Source organism: Garra rufa, chromosome 1, assembly GCF_049309525.1.
Source record: "Garra rufa chromosome 1, GarRuf1.0, whole genome shotgun sequence".
NCBI classification, from domain to species: domain Eukaryota; kingdom Metazoa; phylum Chordata; class Actinopteri; order Cypriniformes; family Cyprinidae; genus Garra; species Garra rufa.
Genome location: NC_133361.1, coordinates 8,179,191 through 8,201,896, shown reverse-complemented (window position 1 = coordinate 8,201,896; position 22,706 = coordinate 8,179,191). Strand labels below are relative to the sequence as shown.

General features: G+C 42.5%; 2 protein-coding genes across 11 annotated transcripts; both read left to right on the top strand.

Moving 5' to 3' along the window:
• Positions 1 to 61: 61 nt before the first annotated feature.
• On the top strand, positions 62 to 11,689 carry LOC141341913 (uncharacterized). Its single transcript, XM_073846441.1, has 5 exons — positions 62 to 294; positions 809 to 888; positions 5,241 to 5,460; positions 5,797 to 6,840; positions 10,315 to 11,689. The coding sequence occupies exons 1-5, from the start codon at positions 62 to 64 to the stop codon at positions 10,619 to 10,621; spliced, it is 1,884 nt and encodes a 627-aa protein (XP_073702542.1). The 3' UTR covers positions 10,622 to 11,689.
• Positions 11,690 to 20,580: 8,891 nt separating this feature from the next.
• On the top strand, positions 20,581 to 22,315 carry LOC141328842 (uncharacterized). 10 transcript variants are annotated; one of them, XM_073835425.1, is made up of 2 exons: positions 20,581 to 20,912; positions 21,249 to 22,315. In XM_073835425.1, the coding sequence occupies exons 1-2, from the start codon at positions 20,662 to 20,664 to the stop codon at positions 22,276 to 22,278; spliced, it is 1,281 nt and encodes a 426-aa protein (XP_073691526.1). In that variant the 5' UTR covers positions 20,581 to 20,661; the 3' UTR covers positions 22,279 to 22,315. The 10 variants fall into 10 exon arrangements, with proteins under 10 accessions (XP_073691526.1, XP_073691525.1, XP_073691521.1 ...); XM_073835424.1 differs by having other exon boundaries at positions 20,581 to 20,980; positions 21,233 to 22,315; XM_073835420.1 differs by having other exon boundaries at positions 20,581 to 21,017; positions 21,102 to 22,315.
• Positions 22,316 to 22,706: the final 391 nt, after the last annotated feature.

The window sequence follows — 22,706 nt, the reverse complement described above, 5'->3', positions numbered from 1 at the left end:
CTGTTCATATTCCAGGAGGGCTCAGCCGATCAGCTCTCACGGCAGCCCCCCATCCTGGAGAATGGTGACTCCACCCCCAGACAGTCCAGCTGATTTGGAGCCGTTTCGGCAAGGCCCAGATAGATCTGTTGCCTCGCCAGAACCCTCCCACCACCAGCTTTACTACTCCCTCAGTGAGGTTCCCTTCGCCAGGGAGCCTACACGTATGGCTCCTGGGAGGGACACGGTAGACATCTCCCGCCTTCCTCAGGCTGTGATAGAAACTATCACTCAGTCTAGACCTCCCTCTGCAAGGCAGGCATACGCACTGAGGATGGTTCTATTCATTGACTGGTGTTCCTCTCGAGAGATGTCCGATTGCAGTAGTGCTTTCCTTCCTGCAAGAGAAGTTGGAGCGCAGGCTGTCCCCTTCAACTCTCAAAGTGTACGTTTGCTGCAGTGGATGGAACATACCTTGGGAAGCACCAACTGGTCGTTAGGTTCTTCAGAGGTGCGAGAAGGGTTAATCCCCATAGACCGCACCTTGTGCCCTCTTGGGATCTCTCCGTCGCCCTCCAGGGCCTGCGGGGACCTCCCTTCGAGCCGTTTGTTTCAGTTGAGCTTAAGTTCCTGCCTTAAGACAGCGCTCTCCTCCATCAAGAGAGTAGGGGACCTACAAGCCTTCTCTGTCTACGAAACGTGCCTTGAATTCAGGCCGGCTTATCCTCACGTTATCCGGATACCCGGTCACGTGCCCAAGGTCCCCCCCCCCCTCTTTTTTGGATCAGGTGGCATTAGTGTTGCTGTGTACCCGTTCGTGCTTTGCGAGTTACGTGGACCACACCCCGGAGCTTCAGACGCTCGAGCAGCTCTTTGTCTGCTACGGAGGACAGCAGAAAGGGAATGCTGGTAGATGCCATCTCCCTGGCATATGAAGGCCAGGGGGGAGCCATGCCCTCTAGGAGTTCGAGCCCACTCCGCTCGGAGTGTTGCCTCCTCCTATGCTAGCAGACATCTGCAGAGCTGCGGGCTGGGCGACACCTAACACCTTCACAAGATTCTACAATCTCCGCATTTCACCCTGTGTCCTCCCGTGTGTTAACTACAGTTACAAATTACAATAGATCACCCTCGGTGTGGTGTATTCCGTCAAAGTGACGGACAGCCTTCAGATTTTTCTGTCACTGATTAAAACATTCCGGCAATGACGGAAAATTTTCGGTTAACGCAACCTCTGCGTCTAGGTTACGTAGGTAACCCTCGTTCCCCGAAGGAGGGAACGGAGACATTTTCATTATTTTGCAATCCAAAGCAAAATCTCTCTTGTACTTTAGGGCTGTGAGATTAATCCAATTTTGTTTTCGATTGAGTTTGAATCATGAAAACAAGTTTTTTTTTTTTTTTTTTTTTTTTTTTTTTTTTTTTTAGTTAAAGTGATGTATTAGAGACGTGCTTCATGTAAAAGGTTTTATTAAGATTGATTTTAATGTTGGGAATTTCCCCTGTCTATTAAATAAAAATAGGTATCATATTCAATAAAGTAACAAACATCAGATCACACTGTATTTTGTGTATCATTTTTATTCTTAAACGTTTTAAGTCCTTTTAAATAAATTTTCAAATCATTTTGAAATTCCTTGTTTTTATTGCTGTGATTAATTTTATAATTATTTTAATTCATTTGATATGTAAACAACTTTGAATTACCAGTGTGTATGAAATGAAATATATAAATGAAATTTTGCCTTAAATTAGTATTTAATTCAACATAGGGAAACTGCAATGCTATTAAAATGCCATAGAATTCGCGCATCTGAAATAGATGTTGCTCAATCAGAACCCAAAGAAATACACACATCGCAATAGAATTCAGAGAAATAACGTTGACAAGCTTAATTTTCACGATGATGCATGGCAAATTTTGAATTTCAATAAAATAAGATGTAACTTATTTTGTAATATTGTACATTCAACTCAATTTCTGCTACCATTATCAGATATATGTTCATGTTTAATATTTTTTGCATCATTAGTTTAAATATTAAGGATTTCCACATGACACCAGATGCTGCTTCGGGACCTGAAGACCTTCTCCGGCACCAGAACCATCGCTGATATTTTTTAAATTTATACTTAATATATAATACTTGTACTGAGATACTGTGTAGAAGTGGATTTTGTTTAATATGTAGGCTACCGTTTAAAATAAGTTTTAAGGTTTATGTTCAGAGGAGGGAAATAATACGGGGGAAATTACGTTTAAGGTTTAAGTTTACGTTTAAGGTTTAAGTTTTAAGTTAATAAGGTTTATAATTTATCCCATTGTTTAATGAACTGCATAATAGAAAATTTATGATCTTGAGGTTTGGGTTTGTGTGATAAAATAATTCGCTTGTTTTTCTCCTCTAATCCTCACTCAACGCACTTGTCTCTTTGTAATTTCCCCCGTATTATTTCCCTCCTCTGGACGCTCATACTCCAGTCCAGCGGGTGGCGCTAAAAGACATACTTTGTTTGCCAAACACTGTTAAACCTCAGAGGAAGAAGATGAGTTTCACCGCGCTCACTGTTGTTTTGTTGTGATGCTGTTTTAGTACACACTGTTAATGCAAACAGAAAGATACAGTTTTTGAATCAGGCTTAATAAATACCTGTAATATTCTCATCCTCACAGTCCTGATCAAGTGACTACGTTTTCAAGCAGGAATATCTGGAGGAGTATCAGCTGAACTGAAATCTGCTGCTGTGAAGATGGAGTTAGTTAAAGAGGAGAGTGAGGAGGACACGAGTGAACCCGAACCCATGGGAACAAAACAAGAGGAACCAGAAGCCGTGAAAATAAAACTAGAGGAACCAGAATCCTGGAAAATAAAACTCGAGGAATCAGAACCCTTGAGAATAAAACAGGAGGGACCAGAACCCGTCAAAATAAAACTAGAGGAACCAGAATCCTGGAAAATAAAACTCGAGGAATCAGAACCCTTGAGAATAAAACAGGAGGGACCAGAACCCGTCAAAATAAAACTAGAGGAACCAGAACCTTTGAGAATAAAACAGGAGGAACCAGAACCCTGGAAAATAAAACACGAGGAACACAGAGGTTGGCGTTGAATCTTTTTTCGATTTAAATGACTGTTTGTGGTACATTAGGCTTATAAAGCTTTAATAATACTCACAGTTATAAAGTTTCAAGCACTGCCATTTCTGTTGTAAATAAGAAACATCAAACGAAACAAAAGCGTAACAAAACCACACTACTCGATTGAGCTGGGCAGCATAGGCCGTTTAGCAACTCAGGACCAAAACTTGAGAGATGGTCCAAGCAACAAGTTCAGTTGGGAAACAGTGTTGATCTTGCGATACGGTTAGTGCTCAGCGCTTGCAGATCTAGTGAGAAGCAAGGGAAACAAGGCTGATGCAGTAACATTTACTATAACCATGCTGGTGCGGCAGAAATAGTCCAATGTTAGTACATCATTAATTTCAGGGTTTGTACAACCTTTTAAGAAAGAAATTCACTTTTTAACATCTTTCAAGTGTTCCACCCAACTATTTCTAGCACTTAAAGCTCTAAAAATTATCCACTTTAAATGTTATTTTTTATGGAACAAAACACAGTGTATATCAAAATATGAATTTGTGGTAAACAAACACTTACGTTAAAAAAATCAAATTAATACTATAACCAGCAGATGGCAGCAAAAGGGAGCCCTAATTGGCTTGCTACCCAGTGAAAAAAAGTGCACTAAACTACAATTTAAGTACACTTAGTGCACTTCCCTAATGTGCTTAAAGTGCTCTATTTTCACACACTAATTTTGTACTTAATATACTAAAAGTTATTCTTTAGTAGTACTTGAGTAAAACTTAAGATCATCTAAGTGTACTCAACTGTGCAATATTGAGACATTAGTCCATGAAGATGAACTAAAATGTTTTTAACATACTATCTCAGCATTTCCAAAAATGTATTTCGTTACCACTTTTAATGCAGGTGAAACATATTTCATAAACCTTTAAATATACTAGTTATACATAAAAAATACACTAATTATTTAAAATATATGAATAATATATAATAAATGTATACAAAACGTATTTCTAATGTATTTTTATGAATAAAAATATATTTATTATATAGTAATCATGTATTTTAAATAATTAATTTGTATTTTTTATGTATAATTAGTGTATTTAAAGGTTTATAAAATATGTTTCAGTTGTATTAAAAGTGGTAAAAAAAATACATTTTTGGAAATACTGAGATAGTATGTTAAAAGCACATTTTAGTTCATCTTCATGGTGTCTCAAAATAGCACAGTTGAGTACACTTGGATGATCTTAAGTTTTACTCAAATACTACTAAAGAATAACTTTTAGTATATTAAGTACAAAGTTAGTGCTTGAAAATAGCAAACTTTAAGTTCATTAGAGAAGTGCACTAAGTGTACTTGAATAAATTGTATTTCAGTGCACTTTTTTCACCTGGGAATGTAAGTGTAGTACTAATTAGTGGATTAATATTAAGTCTACGTAAGTAGCACATTTGGGAAAATGTAATTTTAACTATTACATTATGAATATTTTTTAAGTAAAATCAATTTAATTCTGATGTATCTGACTACACCTAAAATAATTTTAAGTGTTAGTGCTAATTAGTTCATTTATATTAAGTCTAAGTAGTCTATTTGGGAAAATGTAATTTTAACTATTACAATACTAATATATTTTAAATAAAATCAATTTAATTTAAACTTAGGGTAACTATCTACAAGTGTACTAACATTGAACTATTTTTTAAAGCATTCAAAACATACTTTACATTACAAAACTTTATTTAATGTATATTTTTGCAGTAGTAAAAATCTATTTAAATATCAGTTGTATTTAGTATAGTATTAATGTTCTTTCTTGTATTTATTTTCACATGGGCAGTCATTCATAATTTCTACTTGCTTTATATTTTGAAATGATTAAGTAATTATTTAAAACATCATATCATCAAGAAATCAAATCTTGTCAAAGTTCTGCACTATTTTTGTGTATGTAGTAATAAAAGTCACAAATTACCAAACTTTTCTTCACATTGTCGATCACTTCTATATATCATAGAAGGATAAGGGTACATTTAGTACAAGTAAAATATATTAATTTTATATATAAAAATTTGATTTTGCACATTATTGATGTTAATAAAAGAACATTTTGTATGCTTCCGTTCTTAAGTTACTGAAAATTAACCATTTATACTTTTATTTCAGATTTGATTGGAGAAAAAGAGGAGAATGAAGAATCAAGTCAAGTTGTGGAAAAAAAACATGTCAAAACTGGAGAAAAACCTTTAAGCTGCTCTCAAACCAAACAGAAAGATGTAAAGAAAAGAAGAGCCAAGAAATCAGTCACCTGCACTCAGTGTGGGAAAAGTTTGACAAGCAAATATAATCTTGATGTTCACATGAGAGTTCACACTGGAGAGAAACCTTACACATGTGATCAGTGTGGGAAGAGTTTCACAAAAGCAGCAAACCTTAAGGAGCACATGAACATTCACACTAGAGATAAGCGACACACATGTGATCAGTGTGGTAAAACTTATTTATGGGCTTCAGGTCTGAGGAAACACTTGAAATTTCATACAAAGGAGAAGCCGCATTCATGCCATTTGTGTGGTAAGAGATATTGGCATCTACAAAGTTTGAATGTATATCAGAATATACAAACTGGTGTGAGAGAATACATGTGCTCTAAGTGTGAAAAGACTGTTACTTCAGCAACCTGTTTGAAACTGCATGAAAGGAGGCAAACTGGAAATAAACTTTATAAGTGTTCACAATGTGACAGGAAATTCAATAAGTCTGGAGAACTGAAGATACATGAGAGGATCCACACTGGAGAGAAACCTTATGAGTGTTCACACTGCAACAGGAGATTCAGTTATTCAGGAACCCTAAAAATGCATGAGAGGATCCACACTGGAGAGAAACCGTACACATGTGATCAGTGCGGGAAGAGTTTTGCAAGAAAATGGTGCCTTACGAACCACATGAGCGTTCATACCGGAGAGAAACCGTTCTCTTGCGATGAATGTGGGAAGAGTTTTTCAAAATCATTACAACTTAAAGGACACATGAACATCCACACTGGAAAGAAACCTTATAAGTGTTCACACTGTGACAAGAGATTCAGGAAGTCTGGAGACCTGAAGGTTCATGAGAGGATCCACACTGGAAATAAACCTTATGAGTGTTCACACTGCAACAGGAGATTCAACTATTCAGGAGAACTGAAGATACATGAGAGGATCCACACTGGTGAGAAACCTTATGAGTGTTCACACTGCAACAGGAGATTCAATTATTCAGGATACCTAAAAATGCATGAGAGGATTCACACTGGAGAGAAACCGTACACATGTGATCAGTGCGGGAAGAGTTTTGCAAGAAAATGGTGCCTTATGAACCATATAATTGTTCATACTAGAGAGAACCCTTTCTCTTGCGATGAATGTGGGAAGAGTTTTTCAAAACCATTACAACTTAAAGGACACATGAACATCCACACTGGAAAGAAACCTTATATTTGTTCACACTGTGACAAGAGATTCAGGAAGTCTGGAGACCTGAAGGTTCATGAGAGGATCCACACTGGAAAGAAACCTTATGAGTGTTCACACTGCAACAGGAGATTCAATTATTCAGGATACCTGAAAATCCATGAGAGAATCCACACTGGAGAGAAACCTTATAAGTGTTCACACTGTGACAAGAGATTTAATCAGTCAGTATATCTGAAAACACATGAGAGGATCCACACTGGAGAGAAACCTTATAGGTGTTTACACTGTGACAAGAGATTCAGTCAGTCATCACATCTAAAAACACATGAGAGGACCAACCATGGAGAATAACCTTGTCACTATGCACATGTAAGAAGCATCTCATTTAAACATCTGCTATACACAGTCAGACAAAAAACACGCACAGTTTGTATTATATTTCTGTGACAGAACTACACAGACTGGACCGGGCGTGTATATGTATACCCATCCCTACTTGTAAGTCAGTAGGAGAGAGAGATCCATCTCATTCATTTTTTTTTTCTTTCAATATGTCACAAATCCATTAGCCTTTATCACAAAATGAGTCACCAGCCAACGCCAGCCTCCTACCTTCATTCACAGTCACCAGACTATTAATTATGGACACCTGCATCCACTCACCTCATTCCTACTTTGGCTGGTCTCAAGGTTACATTTCCTTGAGCTTGCCAACCAGGTGAGCAAGAACGACGTCCCTTTGGGGGCCAGTTTTTTGCAGGGACTGAATGACGAGACCATTCACTGTGATCTCCCCAGTGGTGATTTCTCCCTGATTGAGTTGATCAATTTTGTCTTCTTCCTGAATGGTTTCGATTACAAATTAGAGAAAGTAATGGAACCCTCTAAGCCTGGTCGTTCAACCTCCACTGGACCGTGCTGCATCTCCCCAGCTCATCTCACGCTGAGAATACCTCTGTCTTATCAACGGTTCCGATCGCCCGTCCAACCAACCCCAAAGGTCCACCAGGTATCTGGTACACCACCCTTGTCCTCAGTCCTGAGCCACCAGTCATTCCCAAGTCAAGCTTGCGGTCCACAAGAAGGTCAAGAGAAAGTCTAGTCCGCTGGGCTCTGCCGAGTCAAGTCTGCCAGCCACTCCGCCTCGAAAACCCCCCTGACTCTCCAATGGCAAACCCTCCTGACTCCGCCTGGAAAACCCGCCTGACTCTCCTATGGCAAACCCACCTGACTCTCCAATGGCAAAGCCACCTGACTCTCCAATGGCAAACCCGCCTGACTCTCCAATGGCAAAGCCGCCTGACTCTCCAATGGCAAACCCACCTGACTCTCCAATGGCAAACCCACCTGACTCTGCCTGGCAAAGCCGCCTGACTCTCCAATGGCAAAGCCACCTGACTCTCCAATGGCAAACCCACCTGACTCTCCAATGGCAAAGCCGCCTGACTCTCCAATGGCAAAGCCGCCTGACTCTCCGATGGCAAACCCGCCTGACTCTCCGATGGCAAACCCGCCTGACTCTCCGATGGCAAACCCGCCTGACTCTCCGATGGCAAACCCGCCTGACTCTCCGATGGCAAACCCGCCTGACTCTCCGATGGCAAACCCGCCTGACTCTCCGATGGCAAACCCGCCTGACTCTCCGATGGCAAACCCGCCTGACTCTCCGCCTGGAAAACCAGCCTGACTCTCCGCCTGGCAAACCCGCCAGACTCTCCGATGGCAAACCCGCATGACTCTCCGATGGCAAACCCGCCTGACTCTCCGCCTGGAAAACCAGCCTGACTCTCCGCCTGGCAAACCTGCCAGACTCTCCTATGGCAAACCTGCCTGACTCTCCTATGGCAAGCCTGCCTGACTCTCCTATGGCAAACCAGCCAGACTCTCCTATGGCAAACCTGCCAGACTCTCCTATGGCAAACCTGCCTGACTCTCCTATGGCAAACCAGCCTGACTCTCCTATGGCAAACCCGCCTGACTCGGCCTGGAAAACCCGCCAGACTCTCCGCCTGGCAAACCTGCCAGACTCTCCTATGGCAAACCCGCCAGACTCTCCTATGGCAAACCCACTAGACTCTCCTTCGGCAAGCCCGCCTGAGTCTCCTATGGAAGAGTTTCCTTCTTCATGGCCAGGAGAGCTGTTCCCTGCTCTAATGAATCCAGTTCCCTCGTCACGTCAGGAGTCCCAATCCCAGCTCTAACAAACCCAGTTTCCTTGTCAAGGCCAGAAGTGCGGTTCCGTGTTCTAACAAATCCAGTTCCTTTATCACAGGCAGGCAGACACTGCTCCTTGCTCTCTTGCTCTTCCCTCAACACAACCAAGAAGTGCCCTTCACTGTCCACGTCCCAGAGCACCCTCCAGAGCCCACTCCTTCTGAGTGCCCTCCAGTGTCCTCTTCTTCAGAACCACCAGGGCCACCCAGAGGCAACCTGGCTTCCTGAAATACAGGCGCCATCCTCCTTCACCAACGGAAGCTCCTTTTGACACGAGGTTGTGCCTTCCGGAAGGGGGAGGTACTGTCACAAATCCATCAGCCTCTATCACAATATGAGTCACCAGCCACACCCACCCACCTTCATTCACAGTCAACAGACAATTAATTACAAACACCTGCATCCACTTACTTGCACCCTACAAATACTCACTCACCTCATTCCGAATTATTCCGAATTATAATTGAACTGAATTACATTAAAATGAAATTAAATGTATAGCCTATACCTATAAATTAAATTTGTCTTTTAAGCCACATTTTAATTTGGCTTTTTTTATTTATATTTTTCCCTAAATTCTGTTTTTTCCTTTTTATTTATTTTGTATTAATTATACAAATTTAGCATTTAAAATGGATTAATAAATGTTTAACAAACTTGAGATATAGGATAATATACAAACTTTAGGTGGCCACGTTACATTATAAAAGTAGTCCAAGAACGCAGCCCGCGGCTATGCAGTTTTTCCGCGACTGCATTTTCATAATAGCCCAATTGTGCGGGAAAACCACAAAGTTTTGGTTGCTGATTTGGCTGTGGTTGGTTTGAATGCCACACTTCTAAAGGTTTTGTTCAAAGCTCACAAAATATAGCTTATGTATATCCAACGGCAAAATAACGTTCAGAAATGGAGGAACAAACTAAAATCACTTCTCTAAAAATGTTGCTGTGGTTATGTTCTAAACGGAAAATTTTATTAAGTCTAACATTTTTAATATTTGGTATAACATATATTAGCATCTCAACAACAATGAAGCTGTAGCAATTAAAATCACCAACATGCTTAAAATCTCTGTAAATCCTGATAAAAGTACTTAACTGTTCTTTTTGATTAATTCAATGAATCCTTGAATTAAAGTAATTTATTACAAATCATAATGACCCCCATATATTTGAATTACTGTAAATATAATAACAGTCCTTATTATAAACACAAAATAATAATAATCAACTTTATATTACTTAATATTCAGTGAGGACAATAACCAGAATAATGGGGCACTGACCCAAAAAGGTTGAGAACAACTGGTGTATTACCAACAAAATAAACACAATATATTATTAGAAACTTTTTACAAGTTACTGAAAATGAACCATTTTCCTTTTATTTCAGAGTTGATCAAAGAAAAAGAGGAGAATGAAGAATCAAGTGAAGTTGAGGAGAATAATTGTCAAAACTGGAGGAAAACCTTTGAGTTGCTCTCAAACCAAAAAGAAAAAATTAAAGGAAGCACCAATAAATCTTTCACCTGCACTCTGTGTGGAAAGATTGTCACACGCAAAAGAAGTCTTAAGTGTCACATGAGACTTCATACTGGAGAGAAGCCGTTCACTTGTGATCAGTGTGGGAAGAGTTTCTCACAATCATCATACCTTAAGAGACAAATGAACGTCCACACTGCTGGAGAAATACCGTATAAGTGTTCACGCTGCGACAAGATATTGAGTCGGTTAGGATATCTGAAAACAAATGAGAGGATCCACACTGGAGACAAACCGTATGAGTGTTCACACTGCAAAGAGATTCAGTCGTTCAGCACATCTGAAAACACATGGGATGATCCACACTGGAGAGAAACCGTATCACTGTGATGGATGTGAGAGACGTTTCACTCATTTATATGCACTATACAGACATAAAAAATCATTTCACATATATGGGGAAAATTTTGTATCTATCAGTGTCCTTTCTAGACATACCCAGTGTTTTGGGCAACAGGTTCTCACTCCCAACTCGTTGCATATTGATGTTTGGTCAGGACCCCTTTGCCATCACATTTTGAGGCAAAGGGTACTCATTCAGCGTCATTTTTTGGACATAAAGGATCCTCCACTGCTTTAAATAACAAACCCTTGATGTCAATAAGCTGATGCGAAAGGAACTGGGAATTTTATCATCATGATTAAATGATATATTGGGTAATAATATTGCCATTATTGCATATGTATTTTTATTTACTTTTATTTATATTACACTATTTACACATTTATGAGCCATAACCAAACCCCTGCCCCTAAACATAACCATTTGGCAATAAAACATAGATATAAGACCACAGTCACAATTTATTTAAAAAATATGAATATTCAAAGTTTTCCGAGGCAAAACGATTGATTTGTGAGAGGAACAGGATCGCCGTCTTCATCCGCCAATAAAGCTCATTCTGTTTGCTGCAGTCCGTGCGCGAATTAAAAAAAATTGCAAGAATCGATTCCTCACGGTTGTTTTTGATTCTTTAGAGTTAAGTAATGACTCGTTTTCATTCAGTTTACTTTCGTAAATCGACGATCAGTGACGCTTGATGACTAGCAGCCGAGATATGCAGCCATCAGTTTAAGAGGCACCAATTTATAAGTTTTGTTGAACTGAAAACGGAGGAGACAGAGTTGGAATTGAGGAATATTTTTTTTTTTAAATCGATTCCCAGCCCTAATTTTCAGCGATTAAAACCTCATGTTTTACTCTCTTCTTCGCATAAAGATATCGTATGGCTTCAGAAGATTTGGAAAGCAACACAAGTTGTTTGCTTTTATGCTGCTTGTTTAGGGCCAGTTTTTGCAATAAATACCTGTGACTACTATATTTGCCTGTGTCTTATATTGGTCAGAAGTGTCTAGGTTTAGGGTAGGGGTGGGTTTAAAATGTGACGCCAAGGGGGTCCTGACCAAGCGTTTATATATGACGACCTGTTTTTTGTTTTTTTTTTTGTCTGAAACGTCTCGGGTTACTTGTGTAACCCATGTTCTCTGAGTAGGGAACGAGACGCTGCGTAGAAGCTTACGCATTGGGAAACACCCCTGGTGTGACGATTGTCTGAAGCCCTATAGAATCACGCCAATTCATTGGCTGATGGCGCGAAGCTCCACCTCACGCAATATGTGACCTACCTAGATAGCGCGCGCGCCATCTTATTCCTCAGATTTTCCTATCGAGGAAGCCGGAAGAGCGTGGGGAGCTTGGCAGCATACGCAGCGTCTCGTTCCCTACTCAGAGAACATGGGTTACACAAGTAACCCGAGACGTTCTCTTTCATAGGTTCACTCAACGCTGCGTAGAAGCTTACGCATTGGGAACGGTATACCAAACACGCCAAGCTAACACGCTGCCAAAGATAGACCCTAACAAGGCCATAACCCTAACACAGCTGGCTCAAGCGGAAAGAACCCGGGAGCCAGGAGCTGTGCTAACATCCAGGTTATAAAACCTGACAAAAGTATGGGGAGAGGACCAACCTGCCGCCATACAGATATCCTCCAGAGGAACTCCTCGAAACAAAGCCAGGGAGGAAGCCACTCCCCTGGTAGAATGAGCTCTAATGTCCAGAGGTGAAGGCAACCCGCGCACCTCATAGGCCATAGAAATCGCATCCCTAACCCAATGGGATATTGTGTGTTTTGAGGCGGCTAGCCCTCTGCGGCCTGCCCCAAAACACACCAGCAGCTGCTGAGACTTACGCCACTGACTAGAGCGGTCCACATACGCCTTCAGCGCCCTGACAGGACAGAGTAAATGAAGACTGCTGTCCTCACTCAAAGAAGAGGGAGAAAAAGCCTGCAGTACTACCACTTGCGAACGGAAAGACGTGGAGAGCACTTTGGGGACATACCCCGGCCTAGGCCTAAGGATAGCCTTGACTAGACCGGGTGCAAACTCAATACAGGACTCATCTACACAGAGGGCCTGCAAATCCCCGACACGCTTTAAAGAGGACAACGCTAATAGCAAAGTAACCTTTAATGTCAGAATCCTCTCTGGAGCCGACTCTAAAGGTTCAAAGGGGGGCTCAACTAGCCCCTTCAGGACAACAGAAAGGTCCCAAGAAGGGAAACTAGGAGGACGAACTGGCCTCAAGCGCTTAACTCCACGCATAAAGGAGGAGACCAGACGGTGTCTACCCAACGGGACATCGTCAGAATCCCTCCGGGCCGCAATAGCCGCCACATAAACCCTCAAAGTGGTAGCGGCCGCTCCAGCTGAGAGCTTTTCCTGCAGAAACTCCAGCACTGAACCGACCGGGCAGTTAACTGGGTCTACAGAATGAGCCAAACACCACGACTCAAAAACCTTCCATTTGGAGGAATAAAGCCTCCTAGTAGAAAGGGCCCTAGCGCTACTAATAGTCTCTCGGACTCCATCCGAGAGACTCACGTCTACTGGCAGCCCCTGATCGGCCACACCCACAACTTCCAGATCTCTGGACGAGGGTGCCAAATTTTGCAGTGGAGCTGACTCAGCAGATCCTTCCTGATTGGAATCTCCCACGGTTCGCCCTCCAGTAGGGAGATCAACTCCGAGAACCACGTCTGGGACGGCCAGAACGGGGCCACTAGGAGGAGACGTGCGCCGCACGTCCTCACTCTGCCCAAGACCGCAGGGATGAGCTTGACAGGAGGGAAGGCATAAAGCTTCCTGTCCGGCCAGGGATGCGCTAGCGCATCGATCCCCAGAGGGGCAGGATGAGAAAGGGAGAACCAAAGGGGGCACTGGGACGACTCCTGAGACGCAAAGAGGTCCACCTCTGCCGCGCCGAAACGCTCCCAAATCTGAGCCACCGTCCGGCGGCTCAGCATCCATTCCCCTGACCTGATTTTCTGTCTCGACAGAAAATCCGCTGCCAGGTTCAGGACCCCCGGAACATGAACCGCTCTCAGGGACAGAAATTTGTCCTGAGCCCAAAGGAGGAGATGGCGCGCATGCCTGTCCAGGGTGCGCGACCGAGAACCTCCCTGGCGGTTGATGTGTGACACCACTGCCATATTGTCCGTCCTGACGATGACATGAGAGTGCGACAGGAACGGAAGAAAATGAACGAGAGCCAGAAAAACTGCTCTGAGTTCCAGACAGTTTATGTGCCAAGTGAGGCACTTGCCCGTCCACAGACCCCAAGCCGGTCTGCCCTCGAAGACCGCGCCCCAACCTGAAAGGGAGGCATCCGTCGAGATCATCTGGCGACGGCATACTACTCCCATACTCACTCCTGTCTGGAGGAAGATGGGGTCTCGCCACACTGAGAGGGCGCGGAGACAAGCGCCAGACACCCTCAGAAGACGGAGAGACGGCCAGGATGGGCGTATCCCCACTGACTTCATCCACCATAGGAACGGCCTCATGTGGAGCAGTCCCAAGGGAAGGACTGGGGAGGCCGCTGCTAACAGGCCTAGGACCCTGCGGCATAGACCTACTGACACGTGACGGCCTGGCCCGAAGCGGGCCGTGCACGATTTGATGCTCTCTACTCGAGCGGGAGCCAAACGGGCCCGCATCGCAGTAGAGTCCAGACACACTCCCAAAAACGTGGTCTGTTGAGAAGGAGTAAGCACGCTCTTCTTGTCGTTCAACCTGAGACCTAGAGCGCGAAGGTGGAGAAGAAGAAAGTCTCTGTGACAGCTCACCTGTTCTTTGGAGTTGGCCAGGATGAGCCAGTCGTCCAAGTAATTGAGGATTCGGATCCCCTGGAGCCTCAGCGGGGCCAGAGCGGCATCCATGCACTTGGTGAATGTCCTCGGGGCCAAAGCTAGACCGAAAGGGAGGACCTTGTATTGATACGCCTTTCTCCCAAAGGCAAACCTTAGGAACTTCCTGTGTCTCCTGACAACCTGGATGTGGAAGTAAGCATCCTTCAAGTCTACAGTGACAAACCAGTCCCCTTCCTGGACCTGGGAAAGAATGCTCTTGAGCGTCAACATTCTGAACTTCCCTCTGTAAAGAGAATAATTGAGTCTGCGTAGATCCAAAATGGGACGCAGGCCTCCATCTCTTTTCGGTACTAAAAAATATCGGCTGAAAAAGCCTAGGTTTAGTTCCGAAGAGGGAACCTCCTCTATTGCCCCCTTGAGCAGAAGGGAGGAAACTTCCTGTTGCAGGACAGAAGCCTCGTCTGCGCTGTTCACTGCAGTAAGAAGGACCCCATTGAAACGGGGAGGGTTGCGAGCAAACTGGAGCGTATAACCAAACTGGATTGTACGAAGAACCCAGGGTGACACTCCTGGCAGATCCTGCCATGCTCCAAGGAATGTTGATAGGGGTAGCAGAGCGGGGCAGTCCAAGGGGGATACCAGTTCTGGGTCCCCGCTGTGGGCGACCCTTAGAAGGGGAGGACATGCGGCCAGCCGCGGCTGAGGAGAGCGCATAGCGTCCTCTAACGCGGGGACGTGGCTTGATGAAGCCACAATGGGAAGGGCAGGGAAAGTCGGTGCGGGGGGACAGCTCTGGGCGTCCCTCACCGCGCGAACAATGCCTGCAGCTTGCAGCGGCCCTGAGGGGAGAAAACCGGAGGTGTCTCCTACCTTCAACGACCGCCACACAGGAGGAATGGCCTGCTGACCTTGAAGCGCACGAAGCGGCAAGGACTGCGCAGTTGGTGGAGGAGAGCGTACTGGGGACGGACAGATACGCTTCAGCGGTCTGTCGCGATCCGACAGGACGGGGGAAGCTCTCCTCTTTCTGCCACACACATCAGGAGCGACCCGAGGAAGCCGCGGGAGGCTTCCCAGGGTGCTTTAGATCAATCCGCTTGCGAGGGCGCTGGCGAGACATAGGGCGACCACGGGCTCCCCAGACCGTGTATGGTGGGGGATGCGCCGCGTCACTAGCTCTACCAACTGGCTCCTTCCCCGGGGCCGGACGTTCCCTGGAGGATGAAGCGCTAGCCGACTCGCGCGAACGCCGTGGCATGAACTGCTTAAACGCAGCTGACTGCGTCTTAGCCGCCCTGAACTTATCCACGACGGTGGAAACCGCGTCGCCGAATAAGCCAGAGCTAGAGATAGGGGCATCGAGAAGGAAAACCTTTTCTTTTTCCCTAATCTCCGTGAGATTAAGCCACAAATGGCGCTCAGCTGCCACTAAGCCCGCCATATTGCGTCCAACCGCACGGGCTGTGTGCTTAGTAGCACGAAGAGCTAGGTCGGTAGCTCTGCGAAGCTCTTTAACCGCCTCGGGAGTCAAACCGTCACCTTCGTCCATTTCCTTCAACACCTCTGCCTGATAGGCCTGAAGAATGGCCATGGTGTGAAGAGCTGCGCCCGCCTGGCCCGCCGCCATGTAGGACTTCCCGATTAAAGCGGAAGTGGTCCTACATGGCTTAGAGGGGAGGAGAGGGCGGGACTTCCAAGAGGGGGCGGAGTTAGGCGAGAGATGCGCAGCCAACGTGTCTTCAACAGCGGGGACTGCAGCATAACCCTGCTCCACAGAACCGACAAGGTTGGTGAAGTCAGCGGCCGCCGCGTTAGTGAGACGTGAAGAAAAGGGCTGCTTCCATGACCTGGAAATCTCGTGATGCAGGTCAGGAAAAAAAGGCAGCTTACGTCTCGCCGGACGCGCCCCAGAGCTACAGAGAAAGCGCTCATCAAGCTTAGATGACTGGGATTCACGAGGTTCATCCGGCCAATCTAAGCTTAATTTCTCCGTAGCTCGCGTCAAAACATCAACCAGCTCAGAATAGGCTGGGGAAGGCCGCGCCTCCTGGCCGCTAGGCGGGAGAACGTCGGGCGCCGCGGATCCGAAGTCCTCAGAGTCGGAAGCCGCGGTAAATAAAACGTCTTCCAAACCAAAGGAAACGAAATCTCGCGCCTCCGGGCTTGGTGCAAGACAGCCGCGAGAAAATACAACCGGAGAAACCGCGCGACGGCGCTCGGGCGAAGGAGGGAAAGAAAGTGAAAACTGCTCGCTCTCCATCGCCTCGAGCTCCACATCAGAACTCCAGGCCGCGGATTCATCTCCAAAAACATCTCCAAAAACCGCGAGTCTAGCGCGCAAGGTTTTTAAAGTAAAATTCTCGCAGCATTTGCATGAAGAATTGCCATACAAAGCGTCGCGCGCATGGGCAAGGCCCATGCACTTGACGCACTTACCATGCTGATCATCACTCGACATGAGGCGAGAGCACGGAGGATGGCAACGGCGAAAATCCATATTCACTCACCGCTAGGAGAAGTATTTCCACTAATGCGGTCGCTGAAGTGAATATAATTCACGAAATCGTCGAATTGGGCTTACAGAAAAACCAAGAGAAGCGAACGCTTCTGAAGAGAGGAAAATCTGAGGAATAAGATGGCGCGCGCGCTATCTAGGTAGGTCACGTATTGTGTGAGGTGGAGCTTCGCGCCATCAGCCAATGAATTGGCGTGATTCTATAGGGCTTCAGACAATCGTCACACCAGGGGTGTTTCCCAATGCGTAAGCTTCTACGCAGCGTTGAGTGAACCTATGAAAGAGAACCGCTAGTTGTTGAAACCGGGTCCTAATTGGTAGATTTGAAAATTGAATACCTTGTGTACACAGATATTTATTGAGACAATGCATGTTTATGGAAGAAAGACTGGATGGGGAAAGCTCCAGCTTTGTTTGAATGATCATCTTCAAATCATTCAAATGTTTCTAAAGTTTTCCCAGTGAATAAAGTTAATCTTCAAAACCAGCCAATTCAACTGGAAGATTCAGATCAACACAAAGATGGAATTCCTCCCCCTACAATGTCAAAATGTTTGTTGCTTATACTCTTTATACAAGATGTTCACAAACTGTTCTTGTTCAGGAAGCTGAAGAAGATGCTGTAACACTTTTTACACTTTTTAGGAGAGACTGAGATGTTTTTTTTTTTTTTTTTTTATGTATTCTTCATTGTTATTTTTAAAACTAGTTATTATTCAATTATATATTTAGAAAACACAGATGCAGGATATTATGTCATGCAGCTTTGTAATTGATTCTTCTGTGCTCCTCTTGTAAGTATGAATGGATACCTGAACCTGGTATTATACAAGTTTTGTAAAAAAAAAAAAAAAAAAAAATTGTATTGATAAGCTCTAATGATAACTTTTCTTATTTTGCTGCTACAAAATTAAGGGAATACACTTACAATTTATTATTGGTAAATAAATATTTTCAAGCTAACTGTATCTTCCCAACTGTTTCTACATGCGATAATATGAAGACATTCATCACTGATGTGTTTTCATTATTTTGCAATCCAGAAGTGAGATCTCTCTTGTACTTTAGGGCTGTGAGATTAATCTAATTTTGTTTTCGTTTGAGTTTGAATTATGAAAACAAGTTTTTTGAGTTAAAGTGATATATTAGAGACGTGCTTCATGTAAAAGGTTTTATTAAGATTTGTTTAATGTTGTGAATTTCCTGTCTATTAAATTCGTTAAAGTAGCAAACATCAGATTTTGTGTATCATTTTTATTCTTAAACTTTTTAAGTCCTTTTAAATTAATTTTCAAATAATTTTGAAATTCCTTGTTTTTATTGTTGTGATTATTTTTTATAATTATTTAAATAATTTTATACGTAAACAACTTTGAATTACCAATGTGTATGAAATGTGATATATAAATGAAATTTTGCCTTAAATTAGTAATTAATTCAACATATATATGGAAACTGTAATGCTATTAAAATGCCATAGAATTCGCACATCTGAAATAGTCAGATGTTGCTCAATCAGAACACAAAGAAATACAAACATTGCAATAGAATTAAGAAGAGAAACAACGTCGACAAGCTTCATTTTCAAGATGATGCATGGCAAGTTTTGAATTTCAATACAATAAGGAGGAGCAACATGTAACTTGTATTGTAATATTGTATATTCAAATCGATTTCTGCTACCATTATCAAAAATATGTTCATGTTTAATATTTTCTGCATCATTAGTATTAAATATTCATGATTTCCACATGAAACCAGATGCTGCTTCGGGACCTGAAGACCTTCTCCGGCACCAGAACCAGAACCATCGCTGATATTTTTTATATTTATACTTAATATATTATACTTGTACTGATCAAGATACTGTGTAGATGTGGATTTTGTATAATAGATAGGCTACCCTTTAAAATAAGTTTGGTTAATAATTTATCCCATTGTTTAATAAACTGCATCATAGATATTTAGAAAATGTATGATCTTGAGGTTTGGGTTTGTGTGATAAAATAATTCGCTTGTTTTTCTCCTGTAATCCTCAGCGCACTCTGTCTCTTTGTAATTTCCCCCGTATTATTTCCCTCCTCTCGACGCTCATACTCCAGTCCAGCGGGTGGAGCTAACACATACTTTGTTTGCCAAACACCGTCAAACCTCAGAGATGAAGATTAGTTTCACCGCGCTCTTGGTTGTTTTGTTGTGATACTGTTTTAGTGCACACTGTTAATGCAAATAGAAAGATACAGTTTTTGAATAAGGCTAATAAATACCTGTAATATTCTCATCCTCACAGCCCTGACCAAGTGACTACGTTTTCAAGCAGGAATATCTGGAGGAGTATCAGCTGAACTGAGATCTGCTGCTGTTAAGATGGAGTTAGTTAAAGAGGAGAGTGAGGAGGACACGAGGGAACTAGAACCCATGGGAATAAAACAGGAGGAACCAGAACCCATGGGAATAAAACAAGAGGAACCAGAACCCATGGGAATAAAACAAGAGGAACCAGAAACCTGGAGAATAAAACAAGAGGAACCAGAACCCATGAGAATGAAACATGAGGAACCAGAACCCGTGGGAATAAAACAGGAGAAACACAGAGGTTGGTGTTTACTCTTCTTTCAATTGTAATGACTGTTTATGGTATATTAAGCTTATGAAGCTTTAATAATACTGACTAGCAATGCCGAACTTAGAAGCACTGCCATTTCTGTTGCAAATAAGAAATAAAAGCATAACAAACCACGCTATGCAACACGGACCGTTTAGCAACTCAGGACCAAAACTTGAGAGCAGTCCATGCAAACTGGTCCATGCAACAGGTTTAGTTGGGCAACAGTGTTGATCTTGTGATACGGTTACTGCACATTGCTTGGAGATCTAGTGAGAAGCAAGGGAAACAAGACTGATGCAGAAACAGTAACATTTACTATAACCATGCTGGTGCGGCAGAAATAGTCCAATGATAGTACATAATTAATTTCAGGGTTTGTACAACCTTTTAAAGAAAGAAAGAAATTCATTCACTTTTTAACAACTTTCAAATATTCCACACAGCTATTTCCAGCATTTAAATCTCTAAAAACATTTAGTTTAAATGTTATTTTTAATGGGACAAAACAAAGTGTATATCAAAATAGGGTTTTGTGGTAAAAAAAAATAATACATCAAATTAGCACTATAACCAGCAGATGGCAGCAAAAGGGAGCACTTATTGGCTTATTAGTCATTCATCATTTCTACTTGCTTTACATTTTGAAATGATTATTTCAAAACATTGAATCATAAATAAATCTAATTTTGTCAAAGTTATGCTCTATTTTTGTGTATGTAGTAAAAGAAAGTCACAAATCACCACAAATCAACTTTTCTTCAATTTGTGACTGAATCGCACATCAATTATAATCACAATCACAATTGTCGATCAGTTCTATATATCATAGAAGGATAAGGGTACATTTAGTAGGAGTAGAATATATTAATTTTATATATGAATATTTGATTTTTGCACATTACTGATGTTAATACAAGTACATTTAATATGCTTCTGTTCTTAAGTTATTAAAAATGAACCATTTTTACTTTTATCTCAGAGTTGATTGAAGAAATCGAGAAGAATGAAGAATCAAGTCAAGTTGAGGAGAAAAATCATGTCAAAACTGAAGAAAATCCTCTAAGCTGCTCTCAAACCAAACAGAAAGATGTAATGAAAAGAAGAGCCAAGGAATCGTTCACCTGCACTCAGTGTGGAAAGAGTTTCACACGCAAATATAATCTTGATGTTCACATGAGAGTTCACACTGGAGAGAAACCTTACACATGTGATCAGTGCGGGAGGAGTTTCGCAAAATCAGCAAACCTTAAGGAGCACATGAACATTCACACTGGAGAGAAGCAGCACACATGTGATCAGTGCGGGAGGAGTTTCGCAAAATCAGCATACCTTAAGGAGCACATGAACATCCACACTAGAGAGAAGCAGCACACATGTGATCAGTGTGGTAAAACTTATTTATGGGCTTCAGGTCTGAGGAAACACTTGATAGTTCATACAAAGGAGAAGCCGCATTCATGCCATTTGTGTGGTAAGAGATATTGGCATCTACAAAGTTTGAATGTATATCAGAATATACAAACTGGTGTGAGAGAATACATGTGCTCTAAGTGTGAAAAGACTGTTACCTCAGCAACCTATTTAAAACTGCATGAAAGGAGACAAACTGGATATAAACTTTATAAGTGTTCACAATGTGACAGGAGATTCAATAAGTCTGGAGAACTGAAGATACATGAGAGGATCCACACTGGAGAGAAACCTTATGAGTGTTCACACTGCAGCAAGAGATTCAGTTATTCAGGAACCCTAAAAATGCATGAAAGGATCCACACTGGAGAGAAACCGTACACATGTGATCAGTGTGGAAATAGTTTTGCAAGAAAATGGTGCCTTACGAACCACATGAGCGTTCATACCGGAGAGAAACCGTTCTCTTGCGATGAATGTGGGAAGAGTTTTGCAAAATCAAAACAACTTAAAAGACACATGAACATCCACACTGAAGAGAAACCTTATAAGTGTTCACACTGTGACAAGATATTCAGAAAGTCTGGAGACTTGAAGGTTCATGAGAGGATCCACACTGGAAAGAAACCTTATGAGTGTTCACACTGTGACAAAAGATTCAATCATTCAGTGTATCTGAAAACACACGAGAGGATCCACACTGGAGAGAAACCTTATAAGTGTTCACACTGTGACAAAAGATTCAATCATTCAGTGTATCTGAAAACACACGAGAGGATCCACACTGGAGAGAAACCTTATAAGTGTTCACACTGTGAAAAGAGATTCAGTAAGTCTGGAGCCCTGAAGGTTCATGAGAGGATCCACACTGGAAACAAACCTTATTTGTGTTCACATTGCAATAGAGGATTCAATTATTCAGGAGACCTGAAAATACATGAGAGGATCCACACTGGAGAGAAACCTTATAAGTGTTCACACTGTGACAAGAGATTCAATCAGTCAGTATATCTGAAAACACACGAGAGGATTCACACTGGAGAGAAACCTTATAAGTGTTCACACTGTGACAAGAGATTCAATCAGTCAGTATATCTGAAAACACACGAGAGGATCCACACTGGAGAGAAACCTTATAAGTGTTCACACTGTGACAAAAGATTCAATCAGTCAGTATATCTGAAAACACATGAGAGAATTCACACTGGAGAGAAACCTTACAAGTGTTCACACTGTGACAAGAGATTCAGTCAGTCATCACATCTGAAAACACATGAAAGGACCCACCATGGAGAATAACCTTGTCACTGTTCACATATAGGAAGCATCTCATTTAAACATCTGCTACACAGTCAGAACTGGCACAATTAGTTTTTAGTGTATTTCTGTGGCAGAACTACACAGACTGGTCTGGGCATGTATATGTATACCCATCCCTACTTGTAAGGCAGTAGGAGAGAGAGATCCATCTAATTAGTTTTTTTTTTTCAGTATGTCAGAAATCCACCAGCCTTTATCACAAGATGAGTCACCAGCCACACCAGCCTCCTACCTTCATTCACAGTCACAAGACTATTAAATACGAACACCTGCATCCACTTACCTGCACCCTATAAATACTCACTCACCTCATTCCTACTTTGGCTGGTCTCAAGGTTACATTTCCTTGAGCTTGCCCAGTGAGCTGGAACGGCGTCCCATTCGAGGCCAGTGTTTTTGCGGGGACT